Below are 18,832 nucleotides of genomic sequence, written 5' to 3' on the forward strand. Positions count from 1 at the left end.
TTTTAGTGATTGTCAGAATATATATGCTTCTGTTGGCACTTGATGCGACCCATCTTTTTACGGTTATAGAGGCATGATGCTTGTAGGAGTTATTTGTAAATCACAAAGAGTTGACCCTTGATTTTGTTGTGTCACTGGCTTCATACTTTGTTTCCTTGAGGAGGCCCACAGAAGGCATGTCTCTTTGGGTTCTAGATGAACATCTGCATTTCATTAAGAGTACACATGGTCCATGCTTTTCTCATTGTTTTCTGCTGGCAGCTTAGAGAATTAGCTGTTGACTAAAGAGATGCTGAGGACTGTGAACTCACACAGCATTCAAAGAAAAATAGCCTAAGAAGGAAATCTGCAGATGTCCACTATCTAGTCTAGCTATCCCAAATGCAGTTAGTTTCTGTTTTCCCTGAGATTTCAGCACACCTGGCATGCTAACAGAGTCTACTGAACCTTTCAGAATTGGCGTGAATCAAACCCCTACCTGCTTGCTGTCCCTTTTCACTTCATGGGTCCTAGGTAGTTCAGTTCAATTTCTCATCAATGCATTCATGCAAAAGCTTGTCGGCAATAAATGCAAACCCGCTGATTTGATTGAGCTCAGAAATGTAACTTCAAGCTTTTAATTCATATTTGTCATATTTCCCACAAGAACAGAAATGCAATTACACATAGATTTTCCTCCTGTGCTGAAGACTGTGTGAAAAAATACTTCCTATGTTCATTAAAATGCTGGGCGATTTAAAAAAAGTTGTTTTTTTTTGGGTAAATTTGTATTTTTCCATTAGCAAGAAAAATGTAAACTCTTCCATTTGTATCAAGTTGAAACTATAAAACTAATGCTTTTGTTGTGCTGTAAATAGCCCTCTCTACTTATGCACGATTAGGGATAAGTCTAGGGAGATATTCTTCTTGAGAAATGTTCTTCCGTGCTTACTGATTCCAAATGCCCAGAGAGTTGTAGAACAGTGTCTCAGTCAGGGTTTCTACTGATGTAATAAACCCCAGTCAAAAGCAATGTGGGGAGCTAGAGTTCATTTCAGTTTAGAACTCTCAGGTCATGGTCTATCTCAGTGAGGGAAGAAGTCAGGGCAGAAACCCAAGGCAGGAGGGGGGAGGAACTGAAGCAGCAGCCGTGGAAGGGTGATGCTAACTGGCTTCTTCCTTGTGACTTGATCAGCCTGCTGTCTTATAGCAGAATTCAGGACCGCTAGCTCAAGGATGGGCCCCCACAGTTGAGCCCCTCACATCAATCATTGACCTCGAAAATGCCTGATATACTTTTATATAAGACAGTCTTATGGAGGCACTTTCTCAGTTGAGAGTCTCCCCTTCCCAAATGACTCTAACTTGTGTCAAGTTGTAAATTCTTTGCTTATCTATCTAGCTCATAGCAGCTTGCCAATACTGATCTTTCTACAAAGAACTGAACTTGGGTTTCCGTCACAAACAGTACCATGGATTTCTTGTGGGTCAGAGACCATCTTAGCCTAGTGTGTGAACTTGAACAAGCTTTTCAGCCACTGTTCTTTGGTTCTGTTATCCTAAAGTCAGGATATATATATATATATATATATATATATATATATATATATATATGGATTTAAATAAATTCTTAAACTCCATCATTAGCTGAAAGGAGAGGAAGAGGAGGAAATTTTTTTTGTTGGCCACCTATAGTACTGTACCAATTAGTCTAATGTTATATATGATTCAGGCTTTGTGGAAAGTATCAGGTTTTGGTTTTTTTTTTTTTTTTTTTTTTCTGAAAGTAAAGAAACTGGCTTTGGAAGGCTTGGTCATCCAACCCAGGTGGTTCAGATGATGAGTGACAAGACTGGAAACCAAACCAAGCTTGTATTATTCCTCATTTTTTAAAAGATTTATTTATTTATTTTAAATTTATTTATTATTGGATATTTTATTTACATTTTAGATGCCATCCTCTTTCCCCATTTCCCCTCCCTAGAAAACCTCTATCCCATGCCCCCTTCTCCTTTTTGCTTTTATACAATTTTTTAAAATGTTAATCAAAGGTTTTATAAGTTTGGTGATGCTCAATATCAATCAGAAGTGTAACCTAATACCCAACCTAGATATATCAACTATCTTTGACTGGCGGAGACATGTGAACATCTGCCTCCATGTCTGGCCCCCCTCTCTCTTTCTCTCTCATCACCTAGCTCCTCCTCTCCTTCTCCTCTTCCTCTCCGTACTCGTCCCACCTTAGCTCCTCCAACATATCAACCTTCCTGTTAAAATAAGACTTTTCTCTCAAAATAAAGTTAGAGCATAACTATACCAATTTATGTCAGTAAGGTGCAAGATAGACCTAATACCCAGTCCATCATTTTGTTGACTAAGCAGAACCTCTGTCATCTCTCCTAAATAAAAGACTTAGTTCTGAACCTGGCTTTTTTTTTTTTTTTTTGGCTTTAGAATGAATGTCAGCTGAAAACCATCCTCTCAAATCTTTTCTCTCAAAGTAAATAGCCAGGATTGGCTATGAGACTATAAGTTTTCAACCCCGTCAGAAATCCAGAATGACTGAGTTAACTGAAATTATCAAATTTCAAATCAAAATGAAGCATAGCTTCTAAAACTTAGCCAATTTATAGAGACCGCTGAACACCTGAACAATCCCTATACTACAGAGCATCCGATCTTCAGCCTTCTGGCCCAGGATCATCTGACAGACTTAGTGATGCAGAATTATTAAGGGCTGATTATTCTGTCTTGGCAGATATAATCAGTCGACTATTACACAAGTGTGTTCTTTTCTGGACAGTAACTTGTCTGTAGATGGAAAGAGGCAATTCTTGCCTAGTGGCTGTCTCACCACAACTGGAATAACTCCAAAGATGCTCAATTTCTTCTTAGAATCCAAGACAGAAAGCTGTCAGGAGCAGACAGGTCTCTAATCAAAATGAACATTAATACAGAAATGTTTGTAACGTCAATTCTGTGGATTTCTGATGTTTTGAAAACCGACTATCCATGTAAGGCAATCTGGACTGTTGTCTCTTAACTCCTCTCAGCTATTTCTAAATAAAATATAGAAAACACCCTAACAATAAACTCAAAGCCATGAATTTGCTATAGGCCCTTAACTCACAGTCTAACCATCTCAAATCAGTTTAAAAAGTTAAAGAAGGACTGGGTCTAAGCCTTATATTCCTAAATGTGTTATACAGGCACAATGCCTATGATAGTAACAATATTCATCTCACTTTTATATTAATAAGAAGCTCGTACCAATGAAAACCTTAAACTTGAAATCAAAGTAAATTTTGTACCATTTAAGAAATTATAACTTTATCTTAATAACAATTATACATATTTCTACTAGTAGGTTATGGCTATGCAATAAATCCTAGCTAATCCTCCCTGTTCCAACAAAATCACTACTTTTCCCTAGAAAGACAACCCAATATTAACCACCTCAGTCCCCAAGCCCAGGGACTAGGGGCACTGACTCTTCATTAAACTTCTTAAAGTTGATTATGGGTGTTGAGATATTAGAAGAGGGGTTGGGGGAAGAGTAAATTGATAAGCCTCTGACACTGTGTCTTCACTGCATCCAGCTGGAATTCCAGGACATCAGAGGTTGAAGCAGGTCTGCTCAGCTTGCCTGATGAGTAGATACGCCAAGGCTATGTATTCTGCAATATACAATTCTTAAAACAAATTTTAGTATCATGATAATTGTTTGTTTGAATTCTGGAATCTAGTCTTCTGGTGGCCTGCCTCTGTCATGTCTAATTCATACAATTCTGGGAGTTTCTATGAGGGTGTGCTACCACCATCCTCCCATTTTTACCTCCCTGCTCTTAAAACCCCCAACACTAAGGAATCCAAACTTTCAGGTACCAAGGCTGTCCACTTCCACTGATGCCTGGCAAGGCCACCCTTAACTATCTATACAGGTGGAGTCATGAGTCCCTCCCTTTGTGTTCTCGGGCTGGAGATTTTAGAGTGGCTACTCCAGCTTGTTTCTTAGGACCATTTGCTTGAAAAATTGTTTTCCAGCCTTTTACTCTAAGGTAGAGTCTGTCTTTGCACCGAGGTGGGTTTCCTGTATGCAGCAAAATGCTGGGTCCTGTTTATGTATCCAGTCATGTAATCCTATGTGCTTTATATTGGGGAATTGAGTCCATTGATGTTAACAGATGTTAAGGAACAGTGATTGTTGCTTCTTGTTATTTTTGTTATTAGAGGTGAAGTTATCTTTGTGTGGCTATCTTCTTTTGGATTTGTTGGAAGAGGGTTACTTTCTTGCTCTTTCTAGGGTATAATTTCCCTCCTTGTATTGGAGCTTTCCTGCTATTATCCTTTGTAATAGCTGGGTTTGTGGAAAGATATTGTGTAAATTTGGTTTTGTCATGGAATATTTTGGTTTCTCCATCTATGGTAATTGAGAGTTTTGTTGGGTATAGTAGCCTGGGCTGGCATTTGTGTTCTCTTAGGGTCTGTATGACATCTGTCCAGCATCTCTAGCTTTTATAGTATCTGGTGAGAAGTCTGGTGTAATTCTCATAGGTCTGCCTTTATATGTTACTTGGCCTTTTTCCCTTACTGCATTTAATATTCTTTTTTTGTTTTGTTCATTTGGTGTTTTGATTATTATGTGATGGGAGGTATTTCTTTTCTGGTCTAGTCTATTTGGCATTCTATAGGCTTCTTGTATGTTTATGGGCATCTCGTTCTTTAGATTAGGGAAGTTTTCTTCTATAATTTTGTTGAAGATATTTATTGGCCCTTTAAGTTGGGAATCTTCACTCTCATCTATACCTATTATCCTTAGGTTTGGTCTCCTCATTGTGTCCTGGATTTCCTGGATATTTTGTGTTAAGAACTTTTTGCATTTTGTGTTTTCTTTGACAGTTGTGTCGATATTTTCTATGGTATCGTCTGCACCTGAGATTCTCTCTTCTATCTCTTGTATTCTGTTGGTGATGCTTATGTCTATGACTCCTGATTTCTTTCCTAGGTTTTCTAACTCCAGGGTAGTCTCCCTTTGTGATTTCTTGATTGTTTCTACTTCCATTTTTACGTCCTGGATGGTTTTCTTTAATTCCTTCACCTGTTTGGTTGTGTTCTCTTGTAATTCTTTAAGGGATTTTTGTGTTTCCACTTTAAGGGTTTCTACTTGTTTACCTGTGTTCTCCTCAAAGTCTTTGAAAGTGTTATTTATGTCCGTCTTGAAGTCCTCTATCATCATCATTAGAAGGGACTTTAAATCTGAATCTTGCTTTCCTAGTAATATGGGGAATTCAGGACTTTCTTGTGTGGGAGAACTAGGTTCTACTGATGCCAAATACCCTGTGTTGCTGATGCTTATGTTCTTGCACTTGCCTTTTGCCATCTGCATCTCCTTAGTGCTACCTGCCCTGTCTCTGACTGGAGCCTGTCTTTCCTATTATCTTGGTTGTATCAGAACTGTGTGGGGTGGGTGTTACTACTGGGGTAAGAGCTGGGGCCCAAAATCTACTCAGTACTCAGGAGCAAACAGGATAGTGCCCAGGTTAGAGCTCTGGGAGCCCTGCTTCCTCTGGGTTCTTAGAGATTGGGGGCAGAGCCGCTGCCCAAGATCTCCTCAGTGCTCTGGCCTAGCCCGAAAGGAACCAGTGCTCCGGGCCGGGAGTGACTTCCTGGGTTCCTGTGGATCCCAGTTACTCCCTGTTTGGGGTGGGCATTGCTGTCTGCTTACCAAGATACTGCCGGGGTTAGAGTTCTTTGGAGCCCCGTTTCCTCTGGGTCTGTGTGATTGGGGTCAGAGCTACCACCCAAGATCTGCTCAGTTCCTGGTCCCAGACCAGAAGGAACCCATGCTCCGGGCCGGGAGTGACTTCCTGGGTTCCTGTGGATCCCAGTTACTCCCTGTTTGGGGTGGGCATTGCTGTCTGCTTACCTAAAATAGTGCTAGAGTTAGAGCACCTGGGAGCCCCACTTCCTCTGGGTTCTTAGAGATTAGGGGAAGAGCTGCTGTCCGGAATCTGCTCAGTTCCTGGGCCCAGTCTGGAAGCTACATTTATTTATTTTATGTCTGTGAGTACACCACCATTGCTCTCTTCAGACACTCCAGAAGATGGCATCAGATCCTATTAGAGATGGTTGTGGGCCACCATGTAGTTGCTGGGAATTGAACTCAGGACCTTTGTAGAGCAGTCAGTGCTCCCAGCCATCTCTCCAGCCCTATCCCTCATATCTTTCTGCAATGTCTGCTTCCTTTCCCAACACTGGGTCCCAAAGTTTAAAAAAAAAAAAAGGCTGAGCACAGAGTGGGTAATGGGTATGACATTTCTGCTAATAAATACTTTTGTTTAGATATTATAGAGTAAAAAAAAATCTTCATGCAAAAAAGCTTCTTTTTGAAACCCTGGAGCATTTACAGAGGGTTCTGAAATGTATTCTGATATTTTAATGACTTACATGAAAGTAAAGAGATCTTAGCACTTTCGTGAAGTTTCAGAATGCTGTGGCCTGAGTCATGATCATGTGCTATAGAACTAACGTGGGTAAATCAGATTATCCAGAAGAATCAACCAGACTTTAAAAAACACAATCATCTTGTGTTTGATTCTGAACTTCTTAATGATCACTATCTCCAATGATTTCTTTACTACTTTAGAATTATGTATGTGTGTGTGTGCTTATGAGTACAAGTGCTTGCCAAGGTCAAAAGATGCCATCAGATCCCCTGGAGCTGGTGTTACAGGTGGTTTTGGGTCACCTGACACAGATTCTGGGAACTCAACTTGGGTTACCTTCAAAAACAAAACCTACTCTTAACCACTGAGCCATGTCTTCAATTCCTCTAAAATGTTTTAAGATTAATATTTTATGACCATAACATGCTTGAAGTAGTTTTCTCAAATGTTATATCATCAAAAATATTTGATTGTCACAGGGGAGAACCTGAGTCATACATACAATGGTCTCTGTAGAGAAACTTTCATGTTCCAAGTAGGAAAACACGCCCTTGACACATAATGATGTTATTCTGCAAGACTGGCTTCAATTTCTAAAAGAGAGGTAGACACTCTATTTTATCTAATTAATTATTAATTCTAATTAATTAATTAATTAATTAATTTTACACTTCTATCACTGTTCCCCTCCCAGCTCCCCCTCCCACAGACCATCTTTTCATCCCCCACCCCTTCTCCTCTGAGAGGTTGGGGGACTCCTGGGTATCCCACCGCCCTGGCACCTCAAGTCTCTGGGGCTCAGCACATCTTCTCCCACTGAGGCCCGACAAGGCAGCCCAGTTATGAGACCATCCTACAGACAGGCAACAGCTTTAGGGATAGCCCCTATTTCAGTTGTTTGGGACCCACATGGAGACCAAGCTGCACATCTGCTACATATATGTGGGAGGCTTAGGTCCAGCCTGTGTATTCTCTTTGGTTGGTAGTTTGATCTCTGAGAACCCCAAGGGTCCAGGTTAATCTTCCTATGAAGTTCCTATCCCACTCAAGGCCTTCAATCCTTCCCTCAACTGTTCCATAATAAATATCCCAAAGCTCCATCTGATGTTTGGCTGTAGGTGTCTGCATCTGTCTGAGGCTGCTGGCTGGAGCCTCTCAGAGGACAGCCATATTAGACTCCTGTCTGCAAGAATAACAGAGTATCATTAATAGTATCAGGAATTATTAATAGTATTAATAGTATTAATAGTATCAGTGCTTACCCATGTGTGGGTCTCTAGTTGGGTCATTTATTGCCTGGCCATCCCCATAGTCTCTGTTCCAATCCCTACCCTTGCATTTCTTGTAGACAGGATAAATTTGGGGTACAAAGTTTTGTGGCTGTGTTGGTGTCTCAACCATTCCACTTGGGGTCCTGCCTGGCTATAGGAGGTGTCCTCTTCAGGTTCCATGACCCCACTGTTCTGAGTCTCAGATAAGGTAACCCCCCCCCTTGATTTTTGGGAGCCTTGAGATGCCCCCATCTCCCATCCACACCAGAGTCCTGTTTATTCTCATGGTTATCTAGCAATCTCTCCTGTTCCTCCCAACATCTGATCCTAAACCCCACCCTCATTCCTCTCTCCATCTCCTCTCCCATCCAGTTCCCCCAGTCTTTCTCCTATGACTATTTTATTCTCCCTTCTAAGTAAGATTCAAGCATCCTCACTTGTTCCTTCTTGTTTAGCTTCTTTTTGGCTATGTGGAATGTCGTATGGGTATTAGATAATCAATTTTAACGCTATGTCCTAGGTCAGTGCTTTTGACAAAGGGTATCCCTCGAGAGAAAACACAAGCTTTCACATCTGTCTCATTTAGCTCAATGATTGACTCATTATTAGGATTGTAGAAAGAACATCTTTAGAGACTGATGAAGTCTTGTGTATTTTGGTTATGCTACTTTGGCTCTGTAATTTAAATTGGAATATTTTCATGTTTGAGCCATATTTGTTTTTCCTTTTCAGTGGCTCCACCCACCAGGTTAAGATATAATGTAATATCCCACGACAGTATACAGATTTCATGGAAAGCACCAAGAGGGAAATTTGGTGGCTACAAACTGCTCGTGGCTCCAGCTGCAGGTAAAGATAACTCAGTATATTTTGTTGGGAACTTTTTTATGCATGGATGGTTAAAAATATATAGTGCTGAATGTTGGAAGTATATAGTGTTGAATGGAAGACTTGTTTTAATTTAGTTTTTGAACTTGACAAATTCTATTCTCATTAAGGAAATAATGTTCTCCAAAGTGTAAGGTCTGGCTCCTGGGCTTAACTGTAATTAATTCTTCTTAAGCTAAAATTTCCTAAAAATTTAAAACCATTAAAAATAAAAATACTGCACATTGTTTTAATGTAGGATAAATACTTTTGATCCATGGACACTATGGCAGTTTGAATATTCTTGGCCCAGGGAGTGGCACTATTTGGAGGTGTGTCACTGTGAGCAAGGGCTTTCAGACCTTCATCCTAGCTTCCTGGAAGACAGTCTTTTCATAGTGGCCTTTAAATAAAGATGTAGAACTCTCAGCTCCTCCTGCACCATGCCTGCCTTGATAATAATGGACTGACTTATGAGTAAGTTCTGGACTGTAAGCCAGACCCAATGAAGGACTGTTACCATGGGAATGCTATTCACGATGTTTCTTGGCTCTTATCCTCACACACAAGTACATAATAACTCTCAAATTACATCATGACCTCAGTGTATCAGTTACTTTTCTTACTGCCATGATAAAGTGCCCGGCATAAGCAATTCAAGACAGAAGAAATTTATTTTGGCTTCTGGTTTCAGAGGCTGAGTCCATGGTTATTCTGTCTGTCCATCACACAGCAGTAGGCATGTGTGACAGCAGAAAATTGTCTGGTTCACAGCTGATCTGGTAGCAGGCACAGAGAAAAGAGAATGCTGCCACTTAACTGCTCTCTCTTTTTCTCCTTTGATTGTGACCTGGATCCCTGCTCATGGGATGCTGCTGCTGCCCATATTTAAAGTTTATTTTCTTACTCAATTAATTGTCTACAGATACATCGGTGTAGATGTTATACAGAGATGCCACTCACCTACCTCTTTTGGGATCTAGTCATCTTTACAATGAAGATTAGCCATGATACACATCTCTATAATACATGTTTTTATATTATAATTATAATGGGTTAAGAAGATGGACATATAAAGCTGGACTTGTTTTTTTTTTTCTTGAGGACCCTTTCTCAACTAATTTCATGTTCACAAATGTGTAACCTTACCCATTATTTGATTTAGAAATCTCAGAAAAATAAAGGTAGATAAAACACCTAACTTCTTGTTTGGTCACTAATTTTGAGTATTATGTACTCTTTCCGTTACTACCTTACAGAATTGGGGAATTCCCTATGTCAGGTCTTGAAAATATTTTCTTAGTCAATAAGTACTTTAATTTCTAAAGATTAATTGCTAATTATACTAGATTGTTAAGTACCTGAAACACACATCACTGAAGAAACACACAAGTCTTAGAACTGATTCAGGTGCTTCATGAACCAAACCTCAACATGACTATCCGATTCCCTCTGAAACAGTACACTCAAACACTAGATGCCTAACTTGTTTAAATACCTCCAGTGACAAAAACTGTGAGTGAAATTATTTCTTACTAAATAATTACATTATTTACTGTTCTTATTATAGTGGCCAAACCAACCAGTCAGTTTAGGCTCTACTAGAATCTACTTGATTAAAATCAAAGACAGTAATAAATGCATTTAACTTCAAAAAGTTTATGGGCATTTTAGCACTGTGAGTCATGGTCCAAGTCTTTTTTATGTCAGTCTCTCCCAAAGAATGTTCCATGGTGTTCTGCAGGGTGATAATAGCAGTTACACAACAAAATGAGTTAATAGTCAAATAAATTTGGAAAATGCTGGCTTAGACAGAGTTTAAAACATTCGCTTTTATTATAGGAATCTTATAATATTTAACAAAATAGTACATCTGTCTTCTAAAGAAAGAATGTAATAATCAGGATTTTCTAAAAAACATTTTTTTGAAAAGTATAACTACATAATATTTGTGTACTTTATAACTGATGTTTTTTTAAAGACTTAACTTTTACTTTTTAAATACATGTGTGTCTGCCTGAATGGATATCTGTACACCACATGCATAAAGTACCCATGCATTCCAGAAGAGGGCGTTGGATTCTCCTGGATTGGACTGTAACTGGAGTTGCAGTCATGTGTGAGGCATTGTGTGGGTGCTGGGAATTGAACTCTGGTCCTCTGGAAAGGCAGCCAGTACTTTCAACCATTGAGCCATCTCTTTAGCCCCAGTGATGAGTTTTTAATGATAGGAGTTTGTGAAACACAATTCCACATCTTGAACAATAAAGGCAACAGACTTTAGTAAGAGAAAATTCAGTTTCCTCCTTAGTAGCAGGCGGCATGGATAAACAGCAGGCAATATTTCAGGTCTAGATTATTTTTATTGGGATGTAATTAAAATTTACTATAACACATTTGATTAATTTATAACTCTCTGAAGGCTGTTGGGGGAGGACAGAAATATTGAATCGATTTCCTCCTGTTTTTTTTTTTTTTTTTTTTTTTCAAATTGTTCATCATTGCCGTAAATAATAGAAAATTATAGAAAATCCAAAGGTGTTTTTGGAATTTTGCATAAATAGTATTAAACATTTTCACGAAAGCCTTAGATGTCAGTCTAATTTGATGGGAATTTTGCAATTTTATTTATTGAATCAAACTGACTTTTAAATAGGCAGTGAGCATTCCCTTTGTTGTCCTGAGGCAGTGGTGGCCAGATGTAAGATTAGGTTGTTTATGATTCAAGGGTGCTTTGGCTTACACCAGAGAGCAGAGGACAGCAGTGGCGGCAGTGTGGTTAATAGCATGCAGCCAGTTCATGTGCACGTTCAGGAGGCAGTCTCTTCTTTGAAGACTGAACTTGATGTTAAGAATCCGCTTTCCAGTCTTGAACTACAGTTTCTCTTAGATAATTAACGTGATACAGTGCTATCAAGAAGGGCTTTTGGATTAAAGCAGACAGAATACGCTGAACATGACAATGAAAGTTAACACTACAACATGTATTAGTACGTGTATTTCAAGTGTTGTTACCATCTGATATGTATCAAAGTGCGCTGTGTGAATATTTACAACCAAAATTTAAGAAAAAAAATTAATTGCCTGCCTTTTTTTAAACAGTCTTGACTGTGGTTAATAAAAGTTCTCAGTGAATACTGTTACTCCTAGCTTAGTATGGATTCTCATTCTGTTTTATTACAGGAGGAAAAACCAACCAGATGAATCTCCAGAACAGTGCAACAAAAGCAATTATTCAAGGCCTTCTGCCAGAGCAGAATTACACGGTTCAACTTATTGCCTACTATAAAGACAAGGAAAGCAAGCCAGCTCAAGGCCAGTTCAGAAGTATGTATTGACAATCTTTAAGTACCATCTGGGCTCTGCGCTTAAAATAGTAGATGTTATGAGGGGGGACTTTTGAGATAAAGTCTTTACTTTTTGACTTTTGAACAAAGACATTTGGTGAGTCTACCTATCTGCAGGTACAGATGACATGTTTGAGCTTTCCCCATTGTCAAGAAGCTATTAAGAGGTTTTTAGGTTTTAGTATAAGTCAGTCCCACCTCTTCTCGCGTTCTTACTCCAGTCTATTGCCTCCTAAATTGCTACAGTCGTACCAAAAATGACGTCTCTTAAGGTCTGTGAAAAACAGGAAATGAGCCGCAGTCTGGTTCACTTGAGTCAAAGCTTTGCGATCGATAATTTCAAGAAGTGTTCCAACGGAGTAGCAGAGGAAACCCCCAGGCCCTGGAAAGTTAGCCCAGTGGCTGTTGAAAGCCAATGGTTACGATCTGCTTTTCTCGTGTGGGTAGTCGCTGGGTCCGCTGGCCTTTCTGTAGACAAACTGTAACCATTCATGTTATGATGTAGCTGTTACCAATGTGGGTGAAGTGGGGAGTTTTGTTCTGTTCAGGTAGAAATGAGTTTCTTGGCAGGGCCTTCTTTCCTCTTCTGCATTTCTCTGATCGTCCTGGTTCCTATACAATAGAACTCAATGTAGCCTGGTTTCCCTGCCTTGAAAACTCATGGTCACCTGCTGGAAAATGGTGGCCAGGAGAAGGACTTTGAACCTTGGATCCTTTTTGAACACTCGTATGTTTGATACATAAATCTGGTTGTTTTTTTTTTTTTTTTTTTTTTTTTTTTTTTCCTCTTGGATTTGTAGAGCAGAGAGCAGCTCTGGTGCTCGGGAATGTATGGCTGTGACACCGCTTTGCTGCTGTATCCCTGTCCTTCTTCCCTCACTCCTTGCCTCCATCTACTTCTTCTTCCCTCCCCTCATCCTTCCTCTTTTGAGACAGGGTCTTGCTTTGTAGTTCAGGCTAGCCTAGAACCCACTATGTATAGCCTAGGCTGTCCTGGATCTTGTGAGTCTCCTGCTCTTTTGTCCCCAGTCCTGGGATTACAGGTGTGCATCACCACGCTTGGTATGAGTTTCTGACTGATTTTGTTCCTACATGAAGGTAGCAACATTTGTTATAATTTTTGTGTTTAATTTGTGGCTCTACCTCCAAAGGGACTTTTTTTTTTTTTTTTTTTTTTTTTTTTTTTTTAAACTTCAAGTCTAAGCTGATGCTGTGGTCTGTTTTGGATCTCTTCCAAGCCATGGACTTTTCTTTTCGGAAGTATGTTCCATTGGCCTCTGCTTGACTCAGGCTGCCTATCTTAACAGGAACACAGAAGTGCTCCCCTTCCGGGAACAGATCTGTAGATCCCACATCGGAAACGACTCTCATCATACCCCTAGCGTTTCTTAACCCAAATTTTCCTAACATTAAACTGACATATGCATTTTCTTTTAGAAAATGTAAGTGACCTGGGTCACAGCCCAAGTGTGGCTTTGGGCTGTGAAAGATGTAGATTTAGAAAAGATCCACGAAGGATGAGACTTTAAATGGATGGACGATAACATTCCAGTCAGAGTATTTAGAGATGCTGGGCAACTTTAGCATAAAGTCATGTTTCAGGAATGGAAGGAGGAAAAAATCCAAAGATGAGAATATAAAAGCATCATGGAATAGGAAAAAATATAATTGTATCTTTTTTTTAAAGAGGCAGGATGCTGATTAAGAAATCAAAGAAAGCGGTCTAAAGATGGATATAAAATTAGATTATTGGATCTAGTAAGGTTAAAGTATCTTATAATTTTAATTATTACTTCTATCCCAGAATTAAATCTCTTGGAATCAGAAAGACGAGAAAGGTTCTAAAGACAGGGTTTCTTTAACAGAGGTGATAAGCCCTGAGCAGATGACAAGTCTTGGAAGCTTTCAGCAAAGGCACAAGGGCCAGTGGGAAGGACAAGGAGTGGTGCTACACAGACAGAGTTGACAGGACCATCTCCTGGAGAGGATGGCAAGGATGCAGGGAGAGGTCCTCATCCCCCTGTGAGGTTGAGCTACCAACACAAGAACGTGAAATAATTAAGTAAAATATTTTGCCCTTAATTTTTTGAATTTTCGCAGCACATTTTATATGTATAAACATACAATATGACATTTGGTGAAGGCCTTGAAATCTTTGGACCACTTTAGAAGCCAAGCAATGGCAGGCAGACTGCTGTGGAGTGTCAGGCATTGAGTACGGTGGAATATTAAATGCAGTTCAGGGGGGATATGAGCTTACCAAAGGAGGAGGGGTAATTGTTAGCTTCTGAATATTGCTTTTCTGAAGTGACAAACACTATCATCTAAGTATCAAGACTGCTTTTGGCATTTTTATTAGTAAAGATTAATTATACATAACAGGTTTTATTATGGCATTTTCATATATGTGTATCATTTTGATCGTCTTCATCCTCTGATACCTTTCAAGGTCCCACCTCACTCCCACTGATTCCCTTCCACATCCCTACCAGGCCCCTTTCACGGTGATGCCTTTTCTTTTTCTTTTCTTTTCTTTTTCTTCTTTGTTTCATAACCCAATGGGTTTCATCAGGGTTGCTGACAGGACCATGGGTTGTTTACAGGAGCGTGGACATCTCAAAAGCCGTTTACACCCGTGAAGAAAATGTTAGAGAAACATTAAAAAAAAAGTTTGGGAGGAAAAATTATGTGGTTCTCTACCTTCTACAGAAGACGTAGCAATTACAAACAAGAATGTCCATAGTTACTATCTTTCTAGAATGGGAAACAAATTCATACACCGAGTCCAGAGATATGAGGCTAAGGCCAATCAATGCTTACTGGTTTTAAAAGCTATGCTTTAGCATCTAGGCTTTTAATTCTGTTGTGTATGCCGATGGGAGAATCATGTCAGTTTCACAGCTGTTTTGGAGTGTTACATTGATTTGATGCTTTTGTCCACAGTTGCATACTTGACCTAAACCGTCAGTACTGTTTTATACCTTAGGACAAGGTTGAAAAAAATGTCCGATCTAACACGTGGAGAACAGTTTGTACCATGGTCCTAATGTCTGTCATTACTTTTTGGTTTTGCAGGGATTTTAGTTAAACACAGTAAATATGCATATTTGTATATATTTAAAACATTAATACCACATGTTCCTTTCTTTCTTTTTCTTCTAGTTAAAGACTTAGAGAAAAGAAAGGACCCAACAAAGCCCAGAGTCAAGGCTGTGGACAAAGGAAACGGAAGTAAACCAACTTCACCAGAAGGTCAGATACGTGCTTACGTCACTTTGGGTGTGGTTGGCTAAACGGCAGACAATACATACTTAGTAGTCTGGCCCATCAGCAGAGATATACAATTTGTTATGAAAATGGCCATTAGCTCTTTTCTCTCCATCTTTCCAATGATTGTCAGTGTATAGGTGGGGACCTTCCATTCAGTCTCTACAACCAACCTAGCATACACGCGAAGTCCGTCCGGTCATATTCTTTGCTGTTTCTGTTGCTTCCTCACTTTAGGACCTCCCCTTTGTGGATACTTCCTGCAGGCAGGAGTTCATGGTAAATTCCACTTTGTTCTTGTCTGCGCCCCTCCTCCACTGTGCTATGTATTGTTTGTTTGTTTGTTTGTTTTTTTGAGACAGGTTTTCTCTGTGTAGCCGTGGCACCACTGCCCGGCTTGTACTATGTATTTTTAAAACGATCCAAGTGCTGCCCACACTGGATCCCATATTTTGATGTATAGCATTAGTATTTTGTATTTTCTACAAGGTTGTCTTCTTTAATCCATGACTTACTTAAATTAAGTCATTAATTTTAAACATGTGGCGATCTTAAACATATTCATTTGTTATTAGGACTGACTTTATTGCACTGTCTTCACGGAATGTGGTATGCAGGGATATTTTTAAAAGTTTGTTGAGATTTTTTTTATTACTTAAATATGGCCAATGGTTAGATTTGTTCCACATGTCCTTGAGAAAAATGCATTTTAATTTTCCCCACTAATGTTTGTCTACTTCTATTTGAAACTGGCGATTTTCAATATCCATAATGCTGGTGACATATACAATGAGAGTCATAATTTCTCGGGTCAAAATTTACTTTTGTTATTTATAATGATCCCTTTTAGAATTAGTCGTTCAGTATTCCTCTCAAAGCCTAGGAGTCTAAAATAAATGCAGTTGTACCCTCTTTATTGGGTAGAGTAGTCACAAAACCGCCCCTTCTTGCTTTTTTAACTGTCATTGTATTTGTGTCCCCAGGTTTATAGTGAGCAGTTTTATGGCAACGACTGAGTGGCTTTTACATATTCTATCTCACAACTGCTATATTGATTTGTAACTGTGGTCACTTATGTTTGCTGAAATTATTGATCATTTTGGATTTATCACTTATTTCTTTGCTCTGGATTACTTCTCATTTTCCATATTTTTCTCTTCTATTTATAATCTCTGTTCTCTTTACATCTGCCTTACCCTTCACCTGTCCTGGAAGGTGTTCCTTCTTTTGTGTTTCTTTGATATGATTGTGTTGAGATTCAACATGCATATGGAATCTTAACAAAGATTACAGTAATGGATGGCTTTAGCACATCTCAGGAGTCCTTACAATGCTATCAGGGTATCACACCATTTTCTGTCTACCACGTGTTGACTCCTGCTCTGTTTTTGTTACCTCTTGTATTTTATCTCATGCCAATTTCACACAGCCCATATAAGCCACATGGTCTGCAAACTAACGTTTGAATATTTGATTTTAGTGTGTGGTATAGAAATGAGGGTTCAAAAAAAAGAATCAGGCCCAATTTCACAGATTTGTAATTCTGGATACTTTGGAAACTGAGGCTGGAGAATTGCAGGCTCAAGGCTTGCCTGGTCTGCAGCATGAGTAGAAGGCAAGCCAGGGTAACTCAGTGAGGCACTGTCTCAAAGTGAAGAGCAACAACCCACAACGGGGTCAAGATGTAGCTCAGCAGCTGCAGAGTGCTTTCATAGGCTGAGGCATAGCTTCCTCTCTGCTCACTGTGCTCTGTCATTCATTCTTAATATCATCAGGTTAACTCGAGTCTGCAGACTATTAATGTGCATCCAAAAGTCAAGAGTTAAATAAAGGGCAATAAAAAAGTATCCACCCTTCCAGCCTTACTCATTCTAAGAACCAGCCTTTCTTTTCTTTTATCTTTGTTGGGGGTGGGGCGGGCCCCAGTGCTGGGAAGTGAGCCCACCCAGGACTTGAGCATGCCTGGCATATATTTTACTAAGTGACACACTCAACTCCCAGTTCATCAGGTTCTGACTTACATGTTTCTGCTTCTTTTTGAAAAGATACATTTATTAGCCTTTTTATGTGGTATTTTTGGATTAACATTCTTTGCCTGTCTATGCTTAGAGAATATTATCTGTGGATTCATGTGGCTTCAGAATGTATTAGTTCTAGCTCTACGTTACCTTCTCTATTCTTTGCCTTAATACATATGAGTTTTGGAAGCACAATGTAGACCAGCTTTAGGCCAGGAGGAGCAGAAGCCACTAACCAGTTACTCAAAGTCCCTCCCAAGACTTAGCATAAGCCCTTTCCAGGATGAGGTAGTCCCATGATTCACATCAAACTTTGTTGTTCTTTATTTTTTCTACAGTCTGTTATCTTCTGGTATGGGTATCTATATTGCAAATAGCTCAGAGACAATCAAGTCATATTTCATGGTTTTCAAAATTTTAGCCGAAACGCAAGGAGCTAGGATGCCTATCTGAGATTTCTGTGCTGTGAAATACTTACTTGTTTTTGATGTACTGTCCACAATTCTTCAAGACTTAAGAACCAGCTTGCAAACAAAAGTGGTATTTGCCTCTGAGCAAAATGTTGGCACATGGACATGAACTGTTATTTCTCCATGGCTGTCCAAATAGCTTTCTCTAGTTATTTTTGGCATTTTGTATAGGAACATAGAATGAGATTGGAAAAGATTTGGACCAGATTAAAAAAAAGAAGCATAAGGATTCTTTCTTTTCAGCTGATTTTTTTCCAATTAAGGCCATCAAGCCTCTTTTCCTATCCATGTACTAATGGGGCTTGACCATGCTTAGCTTCTGGTATCAGGTGGGATCAGGCACTTTCACATGGTCTAAACTTTTTTTTTTTGTTATTGTTCTCTGCTCTAAAGAGTGAAGGGATGAAACTACTACTCCCATTTTTTTCTTTTTAAATTTTTATATTCTTCTCAATACAATATAGCTCTGATTTTCTAAAGAAAAAAAAAAAACTAAAAGAGATGAACTAGTTATTCTTTCCAAAATAACAATAGCCCATGGGCTAAGCTAAGTCCTCTGCTACTTTTTAAGCCATGTTTTACTGGGGCCCAGCCTTGCTCTTTCCTGACATACTGTCTGTGGCTGCTCTCCCACAGTACCAGAGTTGGAGTGTTTTGAAGCAGAGTATATGGCCAGCAAAGACTCAAGTATTTCCCATCATGACCTCTTTGGAATATAATTGTTGATTCTTGCTTTAGAGTGTTTAAAACTTTCCATTGTTTTGGTACTAAATCTCTTACTGAGTTGATTTCTTTTCTAAGATTATTTGATCTATTCTATTTTCAGTCAGTGTAGGTAATTGTGGCTGGAGAATGCAGGGTTCCTCCAGGGGGAAGTTAGGCACGGCTGCTGTGGCTCCTTGATTCCTCATAGCACGGGCCCCAACGACACACGAGAAAGTCCATGGGTTTTTACAAGCTTTAATGTCATGGCGGATGGTGGATGGGCAGACCTGAGTTAAATAGGGAAGGAGAGAGGGGGAGGGGCTGGGGAAGAATGCTTAATTGACTCCACCCTCTGGCCTTCAGGTACCTCATTAGTATGTAAATCTCTCTAGGGCCTGAGTTCCTCTGACTGATGGTCATAAACTACTCTGTGGCCCTGGAGGGGTTGGAGGGCTGAAGCTA

The 18,832-nt window shown here is 39.5% G+C and overlaps 1 protein-coding gene across 3 annotated transcripts in view; it reads left to right on the plus strand.

Moving 5' to 3' along the window:
• The window catches only part of Col14a1 (collagen type XIV alpha 1 chain), a 207,977-nt gene that overhangs the window by 29,330 nt on the left and 159,815 nt on the right, over nt 1-18,832 (plus strand). For all 3 annotated transcript variants that reach the window (XM_034516485.2, XM_034516486.2, XM_034516484.2), the window contains exons 3-5: nt 8,429-8,545; nt 11,747-11,890; nt 15,073-15,162. In XM_034516485.2, the coding sequence (XP_034372376.1) occupies nt 8,429-8,545; nt 11,747-11,890; nt 15,073-15,162 (351 nt within the window). The remainder of the gene's footprint in view (nt 1-8,428; nt 8,546-11,746; nt 11,891-15,072; nt 15,163-18,832) is intronic.

Source organism: Arvicanthis niloticus, chromosome 13 (assembly GCF_011762505.2).
Source record: "Arvicanthis niloticus isolate mArvNil1 chromosome 13, mArvNil1.pat.X, whole genome shotgun sequence".
NCBI classification, from domain to species: Eukaryota; Metazoa; Chordata; class Mammalia; order Rodentia; family Muridae; genus Arvicanthis; species Arvicanthis niloticus.